Source organism: Monodon monoceros, unplaced genomic scaffold, assembly GCF_005190385.1.
Source record: "Monodon monoceros isolate NGI ecotype Baffin Bay Population unplaced genomic scaffold, NGI_Narwhal_1 Super_Scaffold_11, whole genome shotgun sequence".
Lineage (NCBI taxonomy): Eukaryota > Metazoa > Chordata > Mammalia > Artiodactyla > Monodontidae > Monodon > Monodon monoceros.
The window spans coordinates 59,854,718-59,877,432 of NW_021703767.1; the positions used below are offsets into that span (position 1 = coordinate 59,854,718).

General features: G+C 40.6%; 1 protein-coding gene across 5 annotated transcripts in view; it reads right to left on the minus strand.

Moving 5' to 3' along the window:
- Positions 1–1,063: 1,063 nt before the first annotated feature.
- The window catches only part of USF3 (upstream transcription factor family member 3), a 44,118-nt gene continuing 22,466 nt past the window's right edge, over positions 1,064–22,715 (minus strand). For all 5 annotated transcript variants that reach the window (XM_029214449.1, XM_029214446.1, XM_029214448.1 and 2 more), the window contains 4 exons: positions 21,798–21,826; positions 19,613–19,695; positions 12,017–12,113; positions 1,064–9,392 (listed from right to left, as the gene is read on the minus strand). In XM_029214449.1, the coding sequence (XP_029070282.1) occupies positions 2,962–9,392; positions 12,017–12,113; positions 19,613–19,695; positions 21,798–21,826 (6,640 nt within the window). In that variant the 3' untranslated portion in view covers positions 1,064–2,961. The remainder of the gene's footprint in view (positions 9,393–12,016; positions 12,114–19,612; positions 19,696–21,797; positions 21,827–22,715) is intronic.

Genomic DNA, 22,715 nt, shown 5'->3' on the forward strand with positions numbered 1-22,715 from the left:
TAATTATCAAATACTTAATACTGCTGGTAAATCTCATATACTCGGGCTTCCCTGGTGGCGCAGTGGTTGAGAGTTCGCCTGCTGACGCAGGGGACACGGGTTCGTGCCCCGGTCTGGGAGGATCCCACGTGCCCCGGAGCGCCTAGGCCCGTGAGCCATGGCCGCTGAGCCTCCGCGTCCGGAGCCTGTGCTCCGCAATGGGAGAGGTCACAACAGTGAGAGGCCCGCGTACTGAAAAAAAAAAAAAAAAAAAAAAAATCTCATATACTCATGCTTATAAATCAAGTAAGATTACTGTGCTCTAAACACTTTCAGAATTGAGTTTGTGTATAAAATGATCTCTTACATACATACATGTCCGTAAGATAATTAGAGCTACATGTAAGCAGGAGCCAAATTATTTGCAGATGGTCATATCTTTCCTCCAATGGTCAAATAAGCCTTACTTAGGGGGCAGAGGCTCTTTCGGGATCAAAGTGTTATATTCCTGGAATGAAAGCTCTGAGGAATGTAAATGCTACCTCTGAACAGAGCTGAGCAGAAAAATACAATCGAGGCAACAGAGAAATATCTGCAAGTACCAGGCTTGGGGCCTTTCCACTGAATGTTCAAATCGAGCTTCTTCTTAGCCTGTTACCTTAGTTCCAATTCTAACAGTCCCCAGTTCTTCAGAACTCAACAGCCACTGTGTGTGTGTTGGCGGGTACAGGAGGAGGAGGGGGAGACAGATAGACAAACACAAGGTGAGAAAGAGAGAGGGAGGAAGGGAGGGAGGGAGAATGAATAGCTGAACACATTGAAACCAGTCCTTGCAATTAGCAGACTGGACCTTTCAAGAACAAAGAAAAACTTGAATGTTAAAGCTTAAAACTCAGTTAGTTTTTTTTTTTTTTGCGGTACGCGGGCCTCTCACTGTTGTGGCCTCTCCCGTTGTTGAGCACAGGCTCCGGACGCGCAGGCTCAGCGGCCATGGCTCACGGGCCCAGCCGCTCCACGGCACGTGGGATCCTCCCGGACCAGGGCACGAACCCGCGTCCCCTGCATCGGCAGGCGGACCCTCAACCACTGCGCCACCAGGGAAGCCCCAGTTAGTTTTTTTTTAAAGTTATAAACCTCACATGTTTTTTCTCAATTGACTACTGTGTTTATCTGCTGTCTTGTTTAAGTAACTAATTCACGATGCTCTCCTATTCCTCCCCGTGAGCGTTTTGAAGGGAGAAAATACATTTTTCTTATTTTTTTGCCCCCAGGAGGCTGCCTCAGCTGGCAGCGGGAAGAGACGGGAAAATTTGGTGAGAACAGTTGAAGAGGCACAGATGACCCTTTTGCTGAGTCTTTAATAGAGGTATTCACTGGAGTTAACTGCTCTAACCAAGCCTTAGGAGGTTTTTTTTAAGGAAAAAAACACAAAATTCTGGTCCGTGGGTTCACTTTGCTAACAGAGTAGACAGAACAGTTTATATCTCCCACTCCATCCCATTTTTGGCAGACTATAACAACAACAAAAATTAATGGGCTTGAGAATGTGAGTACATATGTTTTCTTAATTTTTAATTAAATTTTTCAAAATTCAATTCATGAATTTTGAATATATTTTTAAAATTCATTATTAACTTCAGCGGGGCTTTTAAAAAAACGCTACATCAAGTTCTTCTACACTTCAGCAGGTCTCAGGTCCCAATTCCTCATTTTCAGATGGCAGGCCTATTTTTAAAGAGCCAGTTTATACTTTAAAATCTATGTCCGAGTACACACACGCTCACACACATGGACATATGCAAAGACAATGTTTTGAAGCACCATTTCACATCTACCATCAGGAAAAATAATGAACAAATTCATCTTCTCATTGTAATTCTACTATGAAGGGTAATAATGCAATATACAATGCCATATTTTAAATATAAATATCAGTAATGAAAATACTGACAGAGCTTAAGACTCTGTTCAGAAATATTTTAAAAGTAAGGCTCAAATAACTGTGTAGATTCCAAACGCGCTATTTACTGATCAGTCCCTAATGATTAAACAAATATAAAAGAACTTATTTCAAGATCAAATAAATAGGAGAGAATTCTACAACAAAACTCAATGGATCAAACAATCTTTAACTGAACACATGCAAAACTCCACAATACAACTGCTTTTATCCTTATGGCCTGATGCAAAATGCAAGTACAAAATGGAGAACATCTATGTACTTTGCTTTTTAGCTTTCCACTTTTAAGGCTACTTGTTTAAGGAAGACCTTTGCTTTTACAGGATCTTGGCACATTAAAGGATAACATGGCTCCCTAATTTGGAGAACAAGACATGACATTCAGATAATTTATGAATTGTTATAATTAAGAAAGAAGCCTCTACCTAAACCAAACCTTGGGAACACAGGTTGATTAAACAACTCATTTATTTGCTAACTGCTTGACTTGAAACATGGACATTCATTCTACATTAATTCAACACCTGCCATGGGTAAGAAACTGTTCTAGATGCTGACACTGGCCCGTACTTGGTTATGAGCCATTGTGTTATATCGAACTGTCTGTATTTTTGGAAAGCAACTCAATCAGCTCAACTATTTTACAAATTATCAACAATCAAGTTTAAAAATCTAGGTTCCTTCCTACCACCCAGGACACACCAAGATGATCTCCCTCAACTTCCAGCCGATTAATATCTAGGGAATGTCAGATTACAGATCAAACTTGAAAATGTAAATCTGCTTGGAAAATTTAAAAAGTACACCATGCAGTTAAAAATGAAAGATAATTTGTTTTCGACGACCCAGTATTTGCCTCATCTCTGACACGGCTTCCCTACATTCAGAAGATAACTGACAATTGATTATACAAACACAAGGAGATACACTCACACACTCTCTCTCTTCCTGTGCACGTGTGAATACACACACAAATACATTTGTAATCTCACCCATTACATTTATGTATAGTCAGTCAGTACTTAAACAGCTGAACTGCAATCATGACCTAAAATATGGCTTATGTTGTGGGCAGGTCTGTTTGAGGACTGCTTGGAAGAGTCCGAGGCAGAGGAGTTTGCTATCGTAAGCAAAGGTGACATTGCTGAGCCGTCAGGGAGAGCTGTAGCTATTTCTGGAAACAAAGATGTCATATTAAAATTGGATAAGTGAGAGTTGGTCATGTGCATTGGAGGCATGTCAGGGAGAAGAGGAAAACTTGGTTGAGCAAAACCAACAGGTCTGGGAGGAGATAAAATTGATCCAAATCGGTTATTCAAACTTCCACTGTTTACCTTCTCTGTGCTAGGATTCGAGAACATTTGATTAGAAAAATAGGGGATTGAAATATCATTGGACAGTGTAGGATGAGCAGGAGAGTACGGGGGATAGAAGGAGGGGAGAGTATTTTGGGGATCTACAGGGATGAGGGCTGGAGTTCGAGTGGCACTAGGCTGAGTAACCTGTGGAATGAAAGAAGTATTAGCATTTATTGGTGGATTCATGCCACCCTCAGGAATAAACGGAAAACCAAAATTTTGTGATAGGGTATGCTGGTCAGGCGCTGAATTATCATTAGGTACTTGTGGGCCATCAGGCATGAAACGAACAATACTTCCTCTCTTTTCTGTAGTGGGTTGTTGGCGACCGAGAATCATACTGCCACTAGTAGACAGAGGAAGATGGGGAAGACTTGGATCAAAGACATTACTGTGTCTTTGGTTTCCAGAGCGATTCCTTTCAGGTTGACGAATTTTGGAACCGCTGCTGTCTTGCAAGGGATGCCTTGATCGCTGGGGAACTGAAGAACTAGTTTGACGTACAGGAGGCCCTTGGTCAGCATTTCCGTGAGACACAGACGGATGCAGCAAACCTGGCCTTGCAACCCCATGCATGTTGGTTGTGACTGGAGGGTTCATGTGGCCCTTGGTCCCGTGACTGTCAGTAATCCTCATGGGATTGGACTTCTGTACAGAAACGTTGGGACTTGTGTTTCGACCTTGAATATCTCCTGAGGAAGAAGAACTCGAAAACGGAATATTCAAAGTGCTGTTCCTGGTGTTAATTGCACCCAGGGACATGTCACAACTCTCCCTATTCTGACTCTCACTCTCTCTTCTAATATGGACACTCTCATGAGTTGGGGGACAATTATATTCGATTGCAGAGGAGGGACCACACTGTGTATTCCTCTGATGCTCTGGCAGTGATCTCTGGCTCCCAATGACCTGATCACCCAGGTGAGGGGCAAGTAAACTCTGCATGAAACTTTGGTGACATGTATTTTCACTGTCCCTTGGTGGGACAGCATTTCCTGTTGGGATGCTCTGAACTGGTGGGTAAGGTAATCTCTTTTGGCGGTCAATTGGTGGTGGACCAGGGTTTTGACTAATTCGAAAAGCCTGGGACTGCATACTCCTCAAGGATGACACAGGGTTACCTATTTCATTATTTCTTGAAGACTGTACTTCAAAATTACTCTGGGGCTGCTGACTGGCTCCGCTGGGCTTAAATGTCTGACAGTCGGAAAGGCGGATATCTGAGGTAACAGTATGGTCCACACGACCCTGCATATTATGAATGGCCAAACTCTTATTTCTGGGAACATCAAGGTAGCTTCTCATTTCAAGCTGATCTGAAATTCTGGAACCCTGAATCGATATACCCATTCTCTGCTCTGAATTGGAAGATGTCTTTCCAATGAGTGCCTCCGCAGAGTAACTTGAAACTCTATTTCTCTCTGGCCTGTGTGGAGTACAAGTCATGTCTGAAGGTCTCGTCACGATACTCGGTTGGGACACCATTTGCTGCTCTATGCCTCTTGATGTCAGAAGCCTCTGCATTGGATTATGCCCAGATACGTGTTCAGAAGAAAGCCCCGCACCTTGCTGCCGGCTTCCCACCTCCTGCTGGTGCATGATGTCTTGACTGAGATGGTTATGGTGACTGCGGCTCGTGGAAGGATTTTCACGACTCTTCTCCGGCTGGGAGCTTCCAAAGTGTTGCTGCATCTGTTGCTGCATCTGCTGATGGTGGGGGTGTGGCTGACCGCTCTTGGGTCGGGATTGGTCAGTGCCATGGTGCTTGGGTTGAAGAGAAAGCTGAGAGGCCTGAGTGCCCTGAACAAGAGTCCTCTTTTTCTGCATCTGGACTTCCTGTTGCAGGGTCCTCTGTTGGTGGACGTGGGGCTGAGAGTGGACAGAGCTCTCCGCGTGAGGTGCGTGATGCTGCAGTTGATATAAGTGATGCCTCTCTCTTAACTGCCCCGCCTGCTGCTGCTGCTGCTTCAAGTAGACATGGTTGCTGTGCAGGTGAGGCACCCCTTGAGGTGGCACATGCTGCTGCAGGGCCTGCAGATGTTGGCTGGCCTGCGTTTGCTGCTGCTCAGCCACGGAAGGCTGCGAAGTGCACTGAACCTCAGTTTGCCTCAACGCAGGGGCCGCAAAGTTGTTACCAGGTGGGAATAACCGCGTAAGGCCGTCTCCATGTGCTGGGTTGCTAATAGGCACAACTGAGTTTGACGAGTTGGGAGGGATCTGACTAACCATCATTTGAGTTTGATCGGAAATGCTGTCTGGAGTTCGGCTCATCAGGGACAGACCTTCCAGCCGGAGGGGAGCCGGCTGACAATGCTTTTGACGTTTAGCTGAAGACAGTAAAAGGTCATCTTGGACAGCACGCTTAGCAGAGTTTTTACGGCTTTCATGACTTGGCTTTAAGAGTGGCTCTTGAATCTGTGGATTTGGTATGGTACCAGCCATAGTACTGAGCTGTTCTTGGGAGTATTCGGTCATCAGAGATGGGCCAGGAGGCTGACTGCCATAGGAGCTAGATGAAACTGTCAGATTAACCGTTGCAGGAACAGCTGTTTGCTCTGAAGTTTGGGATAAACCAGCGCAGCTGACCAGAGGATGGCTGATGCTGCTCTGATGGATAAGATTATTCACACTTAAACTGGTGATGCTTGGTGGCTGAGAAGTCGAAACCTGTAAAGAGGCATTTGATGTTTTCATCCCTATAGAACAACTTGGTTTTTCAAGGGGCCGACCCACACTTGCTTCAATTGAATCCTGAGAATTAAATTCATTTGGTGTTGCTTCTGCCTGTCCTGGGCCATTCTCTTTAGATATCTGGGTTTTGAAAGGCTGGTCTCCCTCTAAAGAGGATGCTTCAGAAGGCTTTGAAGGAACTTCCCTTATATCAGCCTGGGCGCCAGCTCTTCCCTTCTCAAGGTTCTCCTGGTCAAAAATAGCTCTTGCTGCAAGAGCAACTATATCAGTTTGCTCTACAAAGGTACAGCTGTCACATGTATTAGTCGTTGCACTGCTGGTGACATCCTCTCTAGTTGTTTCAGGAAGCATGGATGCAACTGAGAAACTACGGCTACTGCCAGAGCTGGTTGACATGGGGGAGTCAGCCTGCCTACTGGTGAGCAAAGAACCATTAATAACCTCCTGATCAGAGATGCAGGAATGATGCTGTCCTGGATCTCTGTCATCACTGCTCATCAGTAATAGCTCCTGTTTGGGATGTAAATCAACACTTGAATGGACTATTTTAGAATTTTCCGAAGAAAAGTCAGGATGGTCCACCTGGACTGAAAGAGGTGATTTCTGAGGGTCTTTTTCTTTAGCAAGACCAGATAGCAGTGCAGTTAAACCCTGCCCCTTTAAGAGACCTGTGGTTTGCACTGTAGCCGATGAATCTTGCTCAGCCCTGCAAGGTTCCGCAATGACTTCTACCTCAGAAACACAGTCAGTACTTGCAGTGCTCGTGGCAGACGACAAATCAGAAACCTGAGAAACCAAAACGTGGGGATCATTCGCAGACGAAATCAACACGTTGGCTGAAGTGCAGGATTTGGCAGCATCTGGCAATGCCAAACTAGTTGGTGGCTTATCCTGAGATGTCTCTCGTTGGAAAACGGGGAGAGAATCTTTGGATTTTGCTGGGGCCATTGTAAAATGTTCACTTGTTACAGATTCTTGGGAGGATGAGCTAGACTCTTCTGCTGACTTAGATTTGGGTATGGACTCAGGTATCACTGATTCAGAATTCAGAACATCCAAAGAATGTGAGCCAGAAACACTCACACTATTTACCTGGGACATAGTGACCGATGGTAACACACCAGGGAGGCTGTCCAGAAGTCCATCATTACACGATGGCTCTGTGGAGCCTTCGGTGCTGGGGCAGTCTAACTTACCCACATCTCTGGCTGGATTCAGGGTGCAGGCTGACTTATTAGTGGCTACGTGTTTCTTGACACTCGGCTTCTTATTCAGCCTTTTGGGCTTCATGTTAGGCAAACAAGCTACAGTGTTCATTGAGGGAGTAGTCACTAGATTATACGTACTGGGTAGTGTGGCTGAATTCTCCGTTGTCATGGGAGACGCTACAGCTGTTGTTAATGAAACACAGTTAGCTGGGGTGGTTTGACTATTTGCAGCAGTTTGAGGATTGGCAGGCTGGCTAACAGACAGTTGTACACAGCTTTGCCCAGCCATCTGCGATATGCTTTGATTGAGGCTGGCCAAAGCGCCAAATGTATTCAGGGCAACATTGGTATTTGGATCTTCGCTGGTGGTGGGTTGAATAATTTGCATAGGGGTTTGACTTGTAGTTCCTGATGAAGACATCACAGGCTGCAAAGCAAAGAGCTGTCCATTTAAAGAAATCGTTTGAGGCTGTTGTTGGTTTGACATGGTTACAGAAAAAGTTTGTGTTGAATTAGACGCTGATAAAGATGAAGGTCTTGGTAATATGTGGACAAGGTGCTTTCCTCCAAAACTCTGTGGGGTCGAAACATTTTGCACTGAATTGTTAGACCCTATGACAGCACTGGCTCCATTGACAGGGAGTCGAACAGAACCAGGAGGTGGAGCGGAGAGGAGTGGCAAAGGGTTCTGATTAGCTGCCTGTATGATTACTATCTGTTGACCTACTGTTTGGTTGGGAACCTCTGCCCTCATCATTGCTGGGCACGGGGTGGTGCTGGGTGGCTGAAGAATGATAACGTTTTGATTAGCAGGAGCTGCGTTAACAGCCGACCCAACTGGCTGAGCCATCTGAATCACTTGCATTGCTGAATTCAGTGGAAGGATACTTTTTGGAGGCTGAGATTTAACTTGTGGCTGGGCAATCAGTGACTGCATAGGTAAAGATGGACAAGAAGGCAAGGTTACAACTACTTGCTCAACTGGCTGCCCATCTGCTGGAAAGGAATTATTCAAGTTGACGCCTGTAGCCACACATCTACTGTGGTTGGCCGTGGTGGGGCTAGTACCAGACTCATTTAATACCGGAGTCACAGCAGAAGATGGTGTCTGGCTTAAGGGCTGAATAGTGTTTCCCGCCAGTTGCAAAGTAGTCCACGTCGTCTGCGTGTTTCCAGCTGAGGAAATTCGGGTAAGGCTATTTATGTTTTTCAAATCTGAAGCACTAACAGCTGAAGAAGGCAAAGAACAAGAAAGAGTCCAACCACTGTCCACAGGGTTTGCAGAAAGGGTGCTCACAGGGGTGGTGGTCTCCCCTCCTCCAGGGGCAGATGGGGCCACCACCGCAGTAACACTTGTCAAGTCTGCACCCTTGCTAATGCTCGCAGGACAAGAATCACCTGCAGATCTTGGAGGCTGGGAGCAGACTGTCGTGGCAACGGAAACAACAAAGGTGGTTTGAAAGTCACTTCTGCACTCCTGTATGCTCAGGCAGGACTTGCTTCCTTGGTGTCCTTTAGTGGCAGTTGCTGAGCAGCTGGAGGAGACGCTTGTGGCACAAGGGACTGTTTTCTTCAATAACTTGGGGCTCTCTTGCTCATTCTTATTTTCAGAAGAATTTTGATCCTTTAGACATGTGTGCAATGAATGATGCTGGGGTGGTACAGGCCCGACAGGGACAGTCATCAGTGAGCCACTGCTGGCACCAAGTACACTCGACTCGCTTTCGGAGGTGGAAACCTCAAGAATATTTTGAGCAGAAATGGTAGCAGGAAGACAAAGAGGAACAGGCTGGTTGGCAGCCAATGCAGAAACTGTGGTCTGATGCCATGGCTTGTTTTCAGAAGGGTAAACTCCAGAAATAGACACAGGAGTCACAAGATTGCAAGTCCTCTGTACTGGCACCACATTGGCAGTTTGCTTCTGTAAATTATGACCAACGTTAAAGGTTATCCCCTGAACAGCTGTTCCCTGGCTATTTCCACCAGGCTGACTCCCGCTGGAATAAACAATGATATTCTTTTGAACCTGGTCACTGGGAATAACAACAGAGACCTTTGAGTTTTTAAGATTTCCTTTCCAGTGGATTGTGGGGTCGTCATATAAACATATGTCATTTGCTTTTAGTAATTCAATATATCGGCCATTTTCTTTTTGAATTTCTTCCAGTTGTTTACGTAGCTTTTTAATTTCTTCAGCTACAATATCAAAAACAAAAATGAAAAAATTACCTCTAAGTGTCAATATTTATAATAATTTAAGAAACAGCTGTATACTAAACTACTGAATACTAATTTTAGCATTCTAAATACCTCAATTGAGAATCTTCAGCTCTTTTCTAATATAAGTTCTTTCTTCTTTTTAGAATGGTACCTCAAATCTCTATCCTAATCCTTTGAAAAGTATGTATCTTTAAAGGTCAACAATTCAAAGGTCAGAAATTACTCATAATGTAGAAATCTCAAAATTCCAAAATTCAAAATAGGGCAGCAAGGAAAGGCATACTGATGTCATGGTAATATGCTAGGAAAATAACACTGAATATCAATATAATAGCATTTAAATGTTGCAATAACTAACATTACTTTATGGCGGTAACAGAGAGTTTTGTTTTTTTTTTTTTTGGCCCCTCTGCACGGCTTTCAGGATCTCAGTTCCCCAACAAGGGACTTAACCTGGGACCACGGCAGTGAAAGCCCAGAACCCTAACCACTAGGCCACCAGGGAACTCCCGACAGTCTCTTTTATAAATGGCTTTAAACTGGTTCTATTTTACCCTTTGAAACGACAGAGACCAAGCAGAACATGTAAGAAGTAAGACGGGAGAGTGCTGAAGAAAGCACCACCAGTGAAACTTGCTTTTTCCTTGGTAGGGCCAATGTGTGTATGCTAGTGAGTAACGAAGATGTCCGTGATGCCCTACACTGTTTTAAAGGAGACAGCCTCGACCACGGATACTAAGGGTCAGCCTTGGCTGTTGGTATGTATGCTCTGTGACCCTGTACATCCCCACCTGCCGTGCCATAGTAGGTATTCTCCCCCATTCCCTCCGCCAAAGGCAGCCGATCCTCAAGGCCAGTACCTTATGAGGTAGCCTGAAGTAACAAGTTCTGTTCCAACAAGGAGGAGCTGAGACTATCAGACTGTTTTTCTCAGCTATTTAAAGAAAGAGCCACAGAAGAAAGATGCCAATGTGCTATGGACATTAGAAATTAAAGGACAATTATCATGGACCAAGGAATAAAGAAGATGGTTCTCACTTATTGTGCACTTACTCTATGCCTGGCACTTTTCATTCACTGTCTCATTTAATGATAATAATAACAACAACAACAACAACAGGTAACATTTATCAAGCATTTACTCTTGTGCTGCGCTTTAAGTGCTTTACCTGTGTTAGCTCTTTTAATCCTCCTAACAACCACGAGATGGGACAAACACCTTTGTCATCATCACTTTTAGCTGTAAGAAACAGGTTCAGAGTAGCTATATAATTTGCCTAAAGTCGACTAGATAGATGCTATGATTATCCTCATTTTAAGACAGGGAAACTGACACTTGGAGAGGTTAAGTAACTGGCCAAAGGTACTGAGTGAGCAAAGGAAGTCAAGGCTCAAACCCAGGTGGGCCTGACTCCCAAGAGCACTGCTGTGGCCACTGTGCAAGACTGTCACGTGGACAGTGAGTATGTGGAGGAAGCTGCTGGGAAAAGAAGAGAGAGCAGATACAAAACAGAACCAAAGAAAGGATCACGACTGCGATGACAACACGGTCGGACTTAAGGGGCCTCGGGTGCTGCCCCAACCCCTGGCCTGGCTGTTCAGCTCTTCCTGAACCGCCTGCGACTTGTATTTCTTCAAGTTTCCCTTTTCCCTAGGGTAACTCGATTGCCTCATGCTGGGCTGTGAAACCAGAGGAGCCCCTCATTAGAAAAGCCTATACATCACTCTAGCCTTACTATCCCTTTTGTGGGTGCCTCAAAATGGTTACCAAATATTGATTATGTAGCTCATTGCCTGACAGCATCATAAAACAGGACCTGGACCATAAAAGACAGCTGACTGAGGGGAGGGATAAGTTGTCAGCTAACTGAAAGTAAACAAGAGTTCAGAATGCCGACCTTCTGGATGTGCTTTCCAGCACTTCTTACAATAAACACAGCCCAGCATTGCTCCCACATCAGCAAATTCTGAGGTTTGTCTCCTTTTAAGGTGACCTACTGAGTTGTCACAGGAGATTCTCATTTTTCTTTTTAGCTGTTACAAGGAAACCTTCTCTCCAATGCAAATGGGAAAAGAGAACTCATCTGATAGCATAAAAAAGTCACCTCTAAAAATCAAATGTCATTAAATGACCAGGCAGTCTCATGCACACATTACATGCAGTATAAACAATTATGAACTGAATGTTTTGGCCTTCGGAGTTAACTCCTAGTTAAGTCCTGGCACAGGCATATCTTTATTAAGTTACACTGAGCAGGACTCCCGCTGCATCCTCTTATGGGATTCCCCTAGCTGGAAGACACACCTGGAAGGAAGGAGATCCAGTATTATTTGCATCATGAGTTTAGCAAACATGAAGTACAAGAAGAGTAAAAAATCAAAATTGTGTATGCCTACAAGGTTAGAGTTGCTCAAAGAAGGGGGAAAAGAGGTCAACTAGGTTGAATTTATTTGCAACACTATTCTCACAGGCCCACCCAATGCATGATCTTAATGTACTGAGGCAAAGAAGCCTTCTGTATCCTAATATAAGTTGCACTGTGACACAAAGGCCTGAACATTGAAAAAGCAACAGAAAGTAAGAATCTTAAAATCTTTACCTTGTTCATTGTTTCCTCCATTAAGCAGGAGTTCATCGTTTTGCCTTTTCAATTCTGTTATATACTTAAAGGCTTGGTCCAGGATCATATTCTTGCTCTGCCAAAGAAAATCAACCATTTAAAAGTTTCACTGAAGGGTAAGAACTTGCCAGAAGAAAGTTAAAGCTTTGGTTTTATCACATATATGTGATACGTATCTTTTCAAAATTTAAAACTGCCACCATATTCAAAACTTCTACTGTTCCTCTTTCATTTAGTATTTATTGAGGCTCTGTTCTAGGCACTGGGGATATAATAAATTAAAGGGACAAAGTTCCTGACCTTGAGGAATATTATTTATGAGGAACTATTATATATTAATATCTATTTATATTTATAAATAAAATCAGGTGGTGATAAATATTATGAAGAAAAAGCAAGTAGGGTACTTCACTCTCTGTTAATCTAGTCACCTCCCTTGCCCGGTCTAGGTTTGAGTTTAGATGCATCTTTCTCTAGGAACTCTTCCCTGGGCCTCTCTGTTCTAGAACTCTATATTTCCTTGGCTAGACAGCAGGTATTATTCCCCTCTTACTATGATATTTACTGTGTGCTTTATTATTCCAGATCACAGAAGAGCATAATGTATGGGAGCGCAGATTCCCCCACTTAGCATTTCTGTAACTGGGGAAAGTTACTTAGTCTTTCTAAACCTCAGTTTTTCATTTGTAAAATGGGGATAATAAAAGTACGTACCTTGAAGTGTGTGGTAAGGATTAAAGTCTTTAATATAGAGAGAGCATGTAACACTCTGAGAACACAGTTAGTGGGGTATGGAAAGTGCTTAATAATTGCTAGCTTCTTGTAGCTACTGTTTGTCAGGTCCTATGTTAAGTACATCAAATGCATTATTTCTTGGACTCATTAGAAGAACTATATTGTTTTTCCTTATTTGTTCAGCTTTATTGAGGTATAATTGACAAATAAAATTGTAAGATATTAAAAAAATAATAGTAAAGTAGGGGGCCAGAGAGATGGCAGAGGTTACTCTGTGCTGTGGACTGAATGTGTGTGTCCCCCTACAATTCATGTTGAAGCCCTAATCCCTGATGTGATGGTATTTGAAGGTGGGGCCTTTGGGAGGTAATTAGGTCATGAGGGTAGATCCCTCATGGATGAGATCACTGCCCTTAGAAGAAAAGACATGAGAGAGGTGATCATTCTCTCTGTCATGTGAGGACACAACCAAGAAGGAAGCCCACATCAGGAACCGAACCCGGTGACACCTTGATCTTGGACTTTCAGCCTCCAGAACTGTGAGAAATACATTTTTGTTATTTAAGCCACCCAGTCTATGGTAATTTTCTTATAGCAACCCAAACTGACCAAGACATTCTGCTACAATCTATTTAATATAGGGAGGCTGGGGAAGGCCTCTCTGTAAGGTGATATTTAAGCAAAAATCTGAAGGGAGTACAAGAAATTATGCCCTGTGGATATGTGGAGGAAGAAGGCTCAGGTGTCAGGATCAGCAAGGACAAAGGTCCTCAGGCGGGGCTGAGTTTGGCATATTGGAGGAATAGTAAGGAAGTGAGTGAGACTAGAGTCAAGTATATTGGGAACAGTAAGAGGAGAGAGGCCAGAGAGAGCCTTCAAGACCATGGAAAGATTTTAGATTTTAATGTTATTCTTTACTCTGTCAACCACAACTACAAACTATTCTAAATAGTAGGTTGAGATAACAATGTCACTTGATTGAGTTTTGGTGTCATGGTCCCAATATATTCCATTCCTAAGCTTTCTCAAAATGATCGTATTTTATGTCAAAGTTCCTGTATTCTTTACTTAAATTTTTAAAATTGAAAATACAATATATGCATATGGCAAAAAAAAAGTAAATAATATGAAGAGATATATAATGAAAAGTACATTCCTTTTGACTTTAGCCCTCCAAACCCCTTTCCGGAGTCAACAACTGTAAGTTACTTATGTATCTTTCCAGAAATATTCTATGCCAATACATATATACATATATATGTATATGTATATATATATACATATATACATATATATGTATATATGTATATATATATACACACATATATGTATATGTATGTGTATATATATATATAAATCTTTTTTTAAAAACCCAGATAGAAGGATACTATAAACAGTATGTTACATGGATGCAACTAGAGATTATCATACTAACTGAAGTAAGTAAAAAAGAGAAAGACAAATACCATATGATATCACTTATATGTGGAATCTAAAATACAGCACAAATAAACCTATCCATGAAACAGAAAGAGACTCACAGACATAGAGATCAGACTTGTGGTTGCCAAGGGGGAGGCGGGGAGGGAGAGGGATGGACTGGGAGTTTGGGGTTGGTAGATGCAAACTATTACATTTAGAATGGATAAACAATAAGGTCCTACTGTACAGCACAGGGAACTATATTCAATCTCCTGGGATAAACCATAATGGAAAAGAATATTTAAAAAAAAAGAATGTATATATGTGTATAACTGAGTCACTTTGCTATACAGCAGAGATTGTCACAACACTGTAAGTCAACTCTACTTCAACAAAAAAAAATTTTAAGTATGTTACATTATTTTGTTTTAATTTTCAAAAATATATTTTGGGGACTTCCCTGGTGGTGCATGGTTAAGAATCCGCCTGCCAATGCAGGGAAATGGGTTCGATCCCTGGTCGGGGAAGATCCTACGTGCCATGGAGCAACTAAGCCCGTGCGCCACAACTACTGAGCCTGTGCTCTAGAGTCCACGTGCCACAACTACTGAAGCCCGCATGCCTAGAGCCCATGCTCCACAACAAGAGAAGCCACTGCAGTGAGAAGCCTGCGCACCGCAGCAAGGAGTAACCACCGTTTGCTGCAACTAGAGAAAGCTCACGTGCAGCAACAAAGACCCAGTGCAGCCAAAAATAAAATGAATTAATTTAAAAAATATATTTATATATCTTGGATGGTACGGTCATTTTATGGATCTTCGAATTCTTGAGCATGGTATATCTTTCCATCTGTTTGTGTTGTCTTTAATTTCCTTCATCAGTGTCTTAAAATTTTCCAGGTACAGGTCTTTTACCTCCTTAGTTAGATTTATTCCTAGCTATTTTATTCTTTTTGATACGACTATAAATGGGATTGTTTTCTTAATTTCTTTTTCAGAAGTTTGCTGTTAGTGTATAGAAACGTAACAGATTTCTGTATATTAATTTGTATCCTGCAACTTTACTAAATTCATTAATGAGTTCTAGTAGTTTCCTGGTGGCATCATTAGGATTTTCTATGAAGAGTACCATGTCTTCTGCAAACAGTGACAGTTTTACTTCTTCCTTTCCAATTTGGATTCTTTCTATTTGCTTTTTTTATCTGATTTCTGTGGCTAGCACTTCCAGTACTATGATGAGTAAAAGTGGCAAGAGTGGGCATTCTTGTCTTCTTAGAGGCAATACTTTCAGATTCTTACCATTGAATATGATGGTAGCTGTGAGCTGTCATATATGGCTTTATTATGCTGAGGTATGTTTTCTCTAAACCCACTTTGTTGAGAGTTTTGATCTTAAGTGGATGTTGAATTTTGTCAAAAGCTTTTTCTGCATCTATTGAGATGATTATATGATTTTTATTCTTCAGTTGGTTAATGTGGTGTAACACACTGATTGCTCTGCAGATAGTGAACCATCCTTGCATCCCAGGGATAAATCCTTCTTGATCATTGTTTATGATCCTTTTAATGTACTGTTGAATTCAACTTGCTAACATTTTGTTGAGGATTTTTGCATCTATGTTCATCAGTGATACTGGCCTGTAATTTTTGTGCTCATGGATTGGAAGGACTAATATTGTTAAAATGAGCATACTACCCAAGGTAATCTACAGATTCAATGCAATCCCTATCAAAATACCAATGGCTTTTTTCACAGAACTAGAACAAATAATTTTAATATTTGTATGGAAACACAAAAGACCCCAAATAACCAGAACAATCTTGAAAAAGAAGAACAAAGCGGGAGGTATCATGCGTGATTTCAAATTACACTACAAAGCTACAGTAATCAAAACAGTATGGTACTGGGACTTTCCTGGTGGTCCAGTGGTTAAGACTCCATGCTTCCAATGCAGGGGATGTGGGTTCAATCCCTGGTTGGGGAACTAAGATCCCACATGCCGTGCAGCGTGGCAAAAAAAAACAAATAAACAAACAGTATGGTACTATCATAAAAACAGACACATAGAGCAATGAAATAGAATAGACAGCCCAGAAATAAACCTATGCACTTATGGCCAATTAACCTATGACAAAGGAGGCAAGGATGCTTTTGGGAAAAAGACAATCTCTTTATTAGGTGGTGCTGGGAAAACTGGACAGCTACATGTAAGAGAATGAAATTAAAACATTTTCTCAGACCATATACAAAAATAAACTCAAAATGGATTAAAGACCTAAATGCAAGACTGAAAACCATAAAACTCCTAGAAGAAAATATAGGCAGAACACTCTGACATAAATTGTAGCAATATTTTTTTGGATCTGTCTCCTCAGGCAAGGGAGACAATAGCAAAAATAAACGAAAGGGACTACATCAAACAAAAACTAAGACAGTGTCCTTTCATAAAGCAAAAGTTGAGACAAAGGCAGAACCTGATAATGCCCACCTACTGCACAGTGAATGAAACTATCAACAAAACAAAAAGGCTGCCTACTGAATGGGAGAAGATATTTGCAAATGATATATCCAATAAGGAGTTAATATCCAAATATACAAAGAACTCATAGAACTAAATATCAAAAACCAAACAACCCAATTAAAAAATGGGCAGAGGATCTGAATAGACATTTTTCCAAAGAGGAAATGCAGATGGCCAACAGGCACATGAAAAGATGCTCAACATCAGTATCATGAGGGAAATGCAAATCGAAACTACAATGAGATATCACCTCCCACCTTTCAGAATGTCTGTTATCAAAAAGACAACAGGGACTTCCCTGGTAGTCCACTGGGTAAAACTCCGTGCTCCCAGTGCAGGGGTCTGGGTTCGATCCCTGGTTGGGGAACTAGATCCCGCATGCATGCCACAACTAAGAGTAAGCATGCCACAACTAAAGATCACGCATGCCACAACGAAGATCCCGTGTGCCGCAACTAAGACCTGGAGCAACCAAATAAATAAATAAATAAATTTAAAAAAACAGAAAAAACAAACAAACAAAACCCCAAAACAACAAATAAGAAGTGTTGGCGAGGATGTGAAGAAAAGGGAACCTGCATGTCCTGTTGGTGAAAATGTAAATTGGTGCAGTCACTATGGAAAACAGTATGGAAACTCCTCAAAAAATTAAACATAGAATGACCATACAATCAAGCAATTCCACTCCTGGATATTTATCCAAAGAAAACGAAAACACTAATTCCTAAAGATATATGCATCCCTATGTTCATTGCAGCATTATTTACAATAGCCAAGATATGGAAACAACCTAAGTCCTCATCAATAGATAAATGGATAAATAAGATGTGATATGTGTGTGCATATATCTATATCTACGCTATACTTTCTAAAGGCTGTATTTATTTTGTTTACCAGTCTATTACTGATAAATACTTAAGCTATGAAAGAGGAATTTCGTTTTTTTTTATTCTTCAGCTTTTAAAAATGTTACAGTGAATGTTTAAGCTCTACCCAGTATTTATACTATTAAATATCTCCAGTACTTTATCTGATAGCTCCCTTCATGTAGGAGTTGGTGATTTAGGGCTTTGGTTCAGCAAGTTACAATTTTGGGTCCCTTAGGCTGGGTCCCATCAGAAATCCAGTATAACCCAGGAAACACCGTACTTTAGAGAAAAAAACTAAGATAGTGTCCTTTCTTAAAGCAAACGTCGAGACAAAGGCAGAAACTGATAATGCCCACCTACTGCTTCTCTACTGCAGATGGGGGTGGGGACATGCGGCAATAGTTAAGAAAATCTAAATCTATTCAGCTTCTGGAGACCAAATACTGACTTCCATTGCACATTCTAGGGCACCAAGAAAGAGAAATGATTATGGTTTCCTTTCGGATAAACTTGTAGGAATAAAAGCCAAGGGGAGGAACATTTTATTGGGCAAACACCAGTGCTTAGTGAGCAGCTACTATACATTGATATGTGGAGAAAGAAAAACAATCAGAAGACATAGTACCTGCCCTTAAGTTTGCCTGTGTGTTAAGGAAACAAAAAGTACCTTTTTAAAAAGACTAAAAAGCACATTTATGCAAGACTAGGTACCATCTTGTAGGGGAGAATGAAAAGAAACTGAATTGTAAGACCTTGCTGAGGGAGACAGTGTTGTGAAGTGAACACATTGATCTGGCCCTCCCCACCAAAAGCCTGGGATGGTTTGGGACTGGGAAGCTCCAGCTACCCCAGAAGGTGGGGTGAGGCATGGGTTAAAACCGAGGGGACTGATAGATTCTTCTTTTGCAGTAATAAGAACCACACACACTCACACACACACACACACACACACACACACACACACACACACACATCCTATGCAGCTGGATGACTTCCCCTCTTCCCCAACCACAGGAGACAAGTTTATTTTCTGTGAAATTTGAACCAGAAGATTTCAGCCTCAAGGATACTTACTTGGCACAGAAGTGGACAAGATGAGGCTCCTAAATGAAAACAGGGAGGTACAGTAAAATCCTGCCTTCTAAAGCATGAGACTCTCCAGCACCCCTTCCCCATCCCAGCTCCCAGCAAAATGGCAATGAGCCTTATAGTTCTTTTCCCACCATTCCCACTCCTAGGTAGGGTGCTGAAGGATCCTTCTCCGGAAAATAAAAATTAATAGCTAACCCCAAAAGAAGAAATCTACAAATACTGATATTGTTTAGTTCAGCAACAATAACAACAATATCAGCTCACTAGCCAATCACCGGACAGTTAGGACCACCAAACCACAAGCCTGTTCAATCAGCTTTTTAATGCCTCGTTCTCAAATATGAAAAAGACAGCTAAGTATCATTGAACATTTAAGGAATGTCTCCAAAAAGAAAGACAAAACATCAAAACAGAGGAGGGGAAAAGGAAATCAGAAGAAACAAAGACAATATAGAAAATAGAAGAAACATTTAAAAAAACCAAAACCCTATATAATATTCTCAAAGCTGAGATGATATTATATCCATAAAAAAACATGTATGAAAAGGAACAAAGAGAACAAGAAAAAAAGACTTGGAAATTAAAAATATAAGAGCTGAAATTAAAAACAGAAGAGTTGAAAGAAACCAACTAATTGAGATTGAAAAGGAAGGGTAGAGGGTTCCAGAAGTAAAGGTTCAAAGGAAAAATTAGGAACATGGAAATTATGTGGCAATTTGACCATATAGAAACTGTAGTAAGAGACTGTTGGAGGTGTGGAAAGAATTAAAGATAGGCAGGTATATAGAAAATTGAGCAAATGAAAAACAATGAGGCAATTATTAACTCTAAAAAACCATTAATGGCAGGGAACAAAAATAATCATCTGAGCACAGAAACAACTTAGGGAATTATCTGATCACAAGCAATTGGTGAAAGTATGAGTGGATTTCTCACCTGTTTCAGCGCAGGGGAGCATGGGATCAGCTCTCCTATTCTGTTTATCCCAGCATTGATTTTCTTCTTTCTATGCCTCTCCACTAGATAGAGGAAAAATTCATTTATCAAACCTTACAATACTACTGCCAAAGTGTCTCATTCTCCCTGGGTAAAGAAATTTTAGGTAAAGAAATACCTAAGAAAGTCTTATCAAATAGTATCTACTGAATACAAATAACTACAATAAGATTTCTAAGAATGTCATATTCTAGGTTTAGTGTTATGGAAATCAATATAAGCCATACCATTTATTAGGATTTAAAATAATGGAATCTATAATAATTAAATTCAAATTATAAACACAATGTGCTAATACTACATTACTCTTAGGCCATTATTATATTTCAAGTAATTATTAGAGATTCTAATGATAACTAAATTACAAGAACCCACTAGCTATGTTACTAGAAAGCTGCTTCTTTATAGCAAATGGGCAAATTAGACCTTTCTAGACAGATTAAAGAACTTTAACACACCTTTTAGGCTGACTAGAAGGCATTTTTGGAATAGAAACGGCTATTAGTTGTGACTTAAAATAGACAAGAAAAGGCACTGGTTTATTTTTTTCTATGGGGTCTGTGCTGTTCACTTTGGCCCATCTAAGAAGCTGAACAACTGACAACTTCTCAATTAACTGAGCAATGTTCCAGGCTTACGTGCTACAACTTTAAAAGTTGTATGAAAGGGGCAAGAAGATACAAGCGATGATCTAAATAATTTTTCTATAAGACACTGTAAATAGGAAAATCAGTCTACTTTCTGTTAGTTTTCTAAAGCCTTCCTTTTTACAAAGGACTTCAGCGCTTCTAAGAGGATGATCTTTCAGATATAGCATAAGTAGGTCTTGTTTTTCAAAATATATACTTCTTGCTTCATAATCTAGCAGTAAGAACATCCTTTCAATGACATCCATTTACTCTCTCTTAATAAATTACTATCAGGACATATTTATGGTCCCATGTGACATTTGATTCTAATAAAAAGATTTAGTTCATATGGCCAAAAAAATTAGATTTATTGATGTGGCCAAAAAAAAAAAACCCCACAAAGCAATAAACTATAGCTCACCTTTCTTCTGAATTCTCTAACAATAGTATTTGCTGTTATCTAAGAGCATATTTTTTAATGTGTGTAGATAAAACCACAAGAACAACAACATTAAGACTCTATCCACAGTGATAAAAGGGAATTCAAAGGTAGTAAACTCCCATTCTGGGGAACAGCAATGCCCTACCAGTGTTCAACACAACTTTCCATAGATAAAGTTTTCCCCAGGGCCCTTTCCTTAGGGAAGGGAAGAGATTATTTATAGAGTAATAGAAATTGAGTCTAAAATATATATTTTTAGATCTGACTGTAGTCCCTGATGGAAAATAAAATGTTAAAAATGTACCAAATTGTCAATGTATGCACAATTACTTCTATAAATGTTTACCTGGCTGTGGCCTATAATTTTGACGTTTGAGATAAAAATCAAATATTTTTTTCTACATTTCTTCTTATAATTGAGAACTCCACAGCTTAATTTAAGACTGTTCACATTTCAAGTACCTTTAAGATTTACAGCTGCTCCCCATTTCTTCCCTACTCCTGTAGGCAGCTAGCCCACTCTAGAATTTCTGCAGAGGTACATACTCTTCACTCTTTTCAGGAGGAGTATATCTGGAATTCCTCAGTGGGTGAAATCACTTAAAACACTAGCTCCAGGGGTATATTAATCCTTAAATTATTTAATAGACTGTGAATCAGAAAATGATAAGCCATCTTCATGAGACTTAGGGAGTATTTTGTCAACTAAAAACAATATAGAACAAATTATTTTGTATTAAATAAGTAAGATACAAGGGTGTATTGTACAACACAGGGAATACAGTCAATATTTTATAATAACTATAAATGGAATATAACCTTTAAAAGTTTGAATCACTATGTCGTACACCTGTAATTTATATAACATTGCACATGTATACTTCAATATAAAAAATGCAAAAAAAAAAATAACCCAAACAATAAAGGAACACTTTCCTAAAATGTAATGAATAATGATTCTGTGCTTATAACATAAAAACACAATCAACTGCAGTATAATTTCATTTTGAATGCAAAAAGTGCTAACAAATAAAACTTAAATTGCTGTTTCTACCTGCATTGTGTGTCTCCCGATTTTTCTTTCTGAAACAAAAAGTACAGATAAAAGGAACATGAAAATAATAAGAAAACGTTTTACGTTATATTTTGAGAACCATAAAAATTAATTTTATGAATTTGTATTTGTTGTATCAATGAGAAACCATTTGAAGGAAAGTTTTCTTAATAATATATTATGGTATAAAAACCTAACTGCAGATACATCAATATAAAGTTAGAATTCACAATTTTCTCAAAGTAACTACAATTCTCCATTTTTCCACACCCAGAAGTCATTGGTTGGGAAGTAAGTCAATCATTGAAAATCTTACCTATTTGAAAAATGTACTTAAGGGGCTAGTCAGCTCTCTAAGTGATGTGCCAAGTACAGCTGCTCCTTGAACAACATGGGTTTGAACTACACGGATCCACTTATACTTGTATTTTCTTCAATAGTAAATACTACAGTACCACAGGATCCACAGTTGGTTGAATCCATGGATATGGAACCATGGATATGGAGAACTGTGAACAGGAAGTCTGGCTATACCCCTAGCTACACGCTGTTCAAGGGTCAATTGTCGGTGATTTCTTTTTTTTTATAAATTTATTTTATTTTTTAAAATTTATTCTTGTCTGCATTGGCTCTTCATTGCTGCACGCAGGATTTTTCTAGTTGCGGTGAGCGGGGGCTACTCTTTGTTGCAGTGCATGGGCTTCTCATTGCAGTGGCTTCTCTTGTTGCGGAGCATGGGCTCTAGGCGCGCGGGCTTCAGTAGTTGTGGCTCGCGGGCTCAGCAGTTGTGGCTCACAGGCTCTAGAGCGCAGGCTCAGTAGTTGTGGCGCACGGACTTAGTTGCTCTGGGGCATATGGGATCTTCCCAGACCAGGGCTTGAACCCATGTTCCCTGCATTGGCAGGTGGATTCTTAACC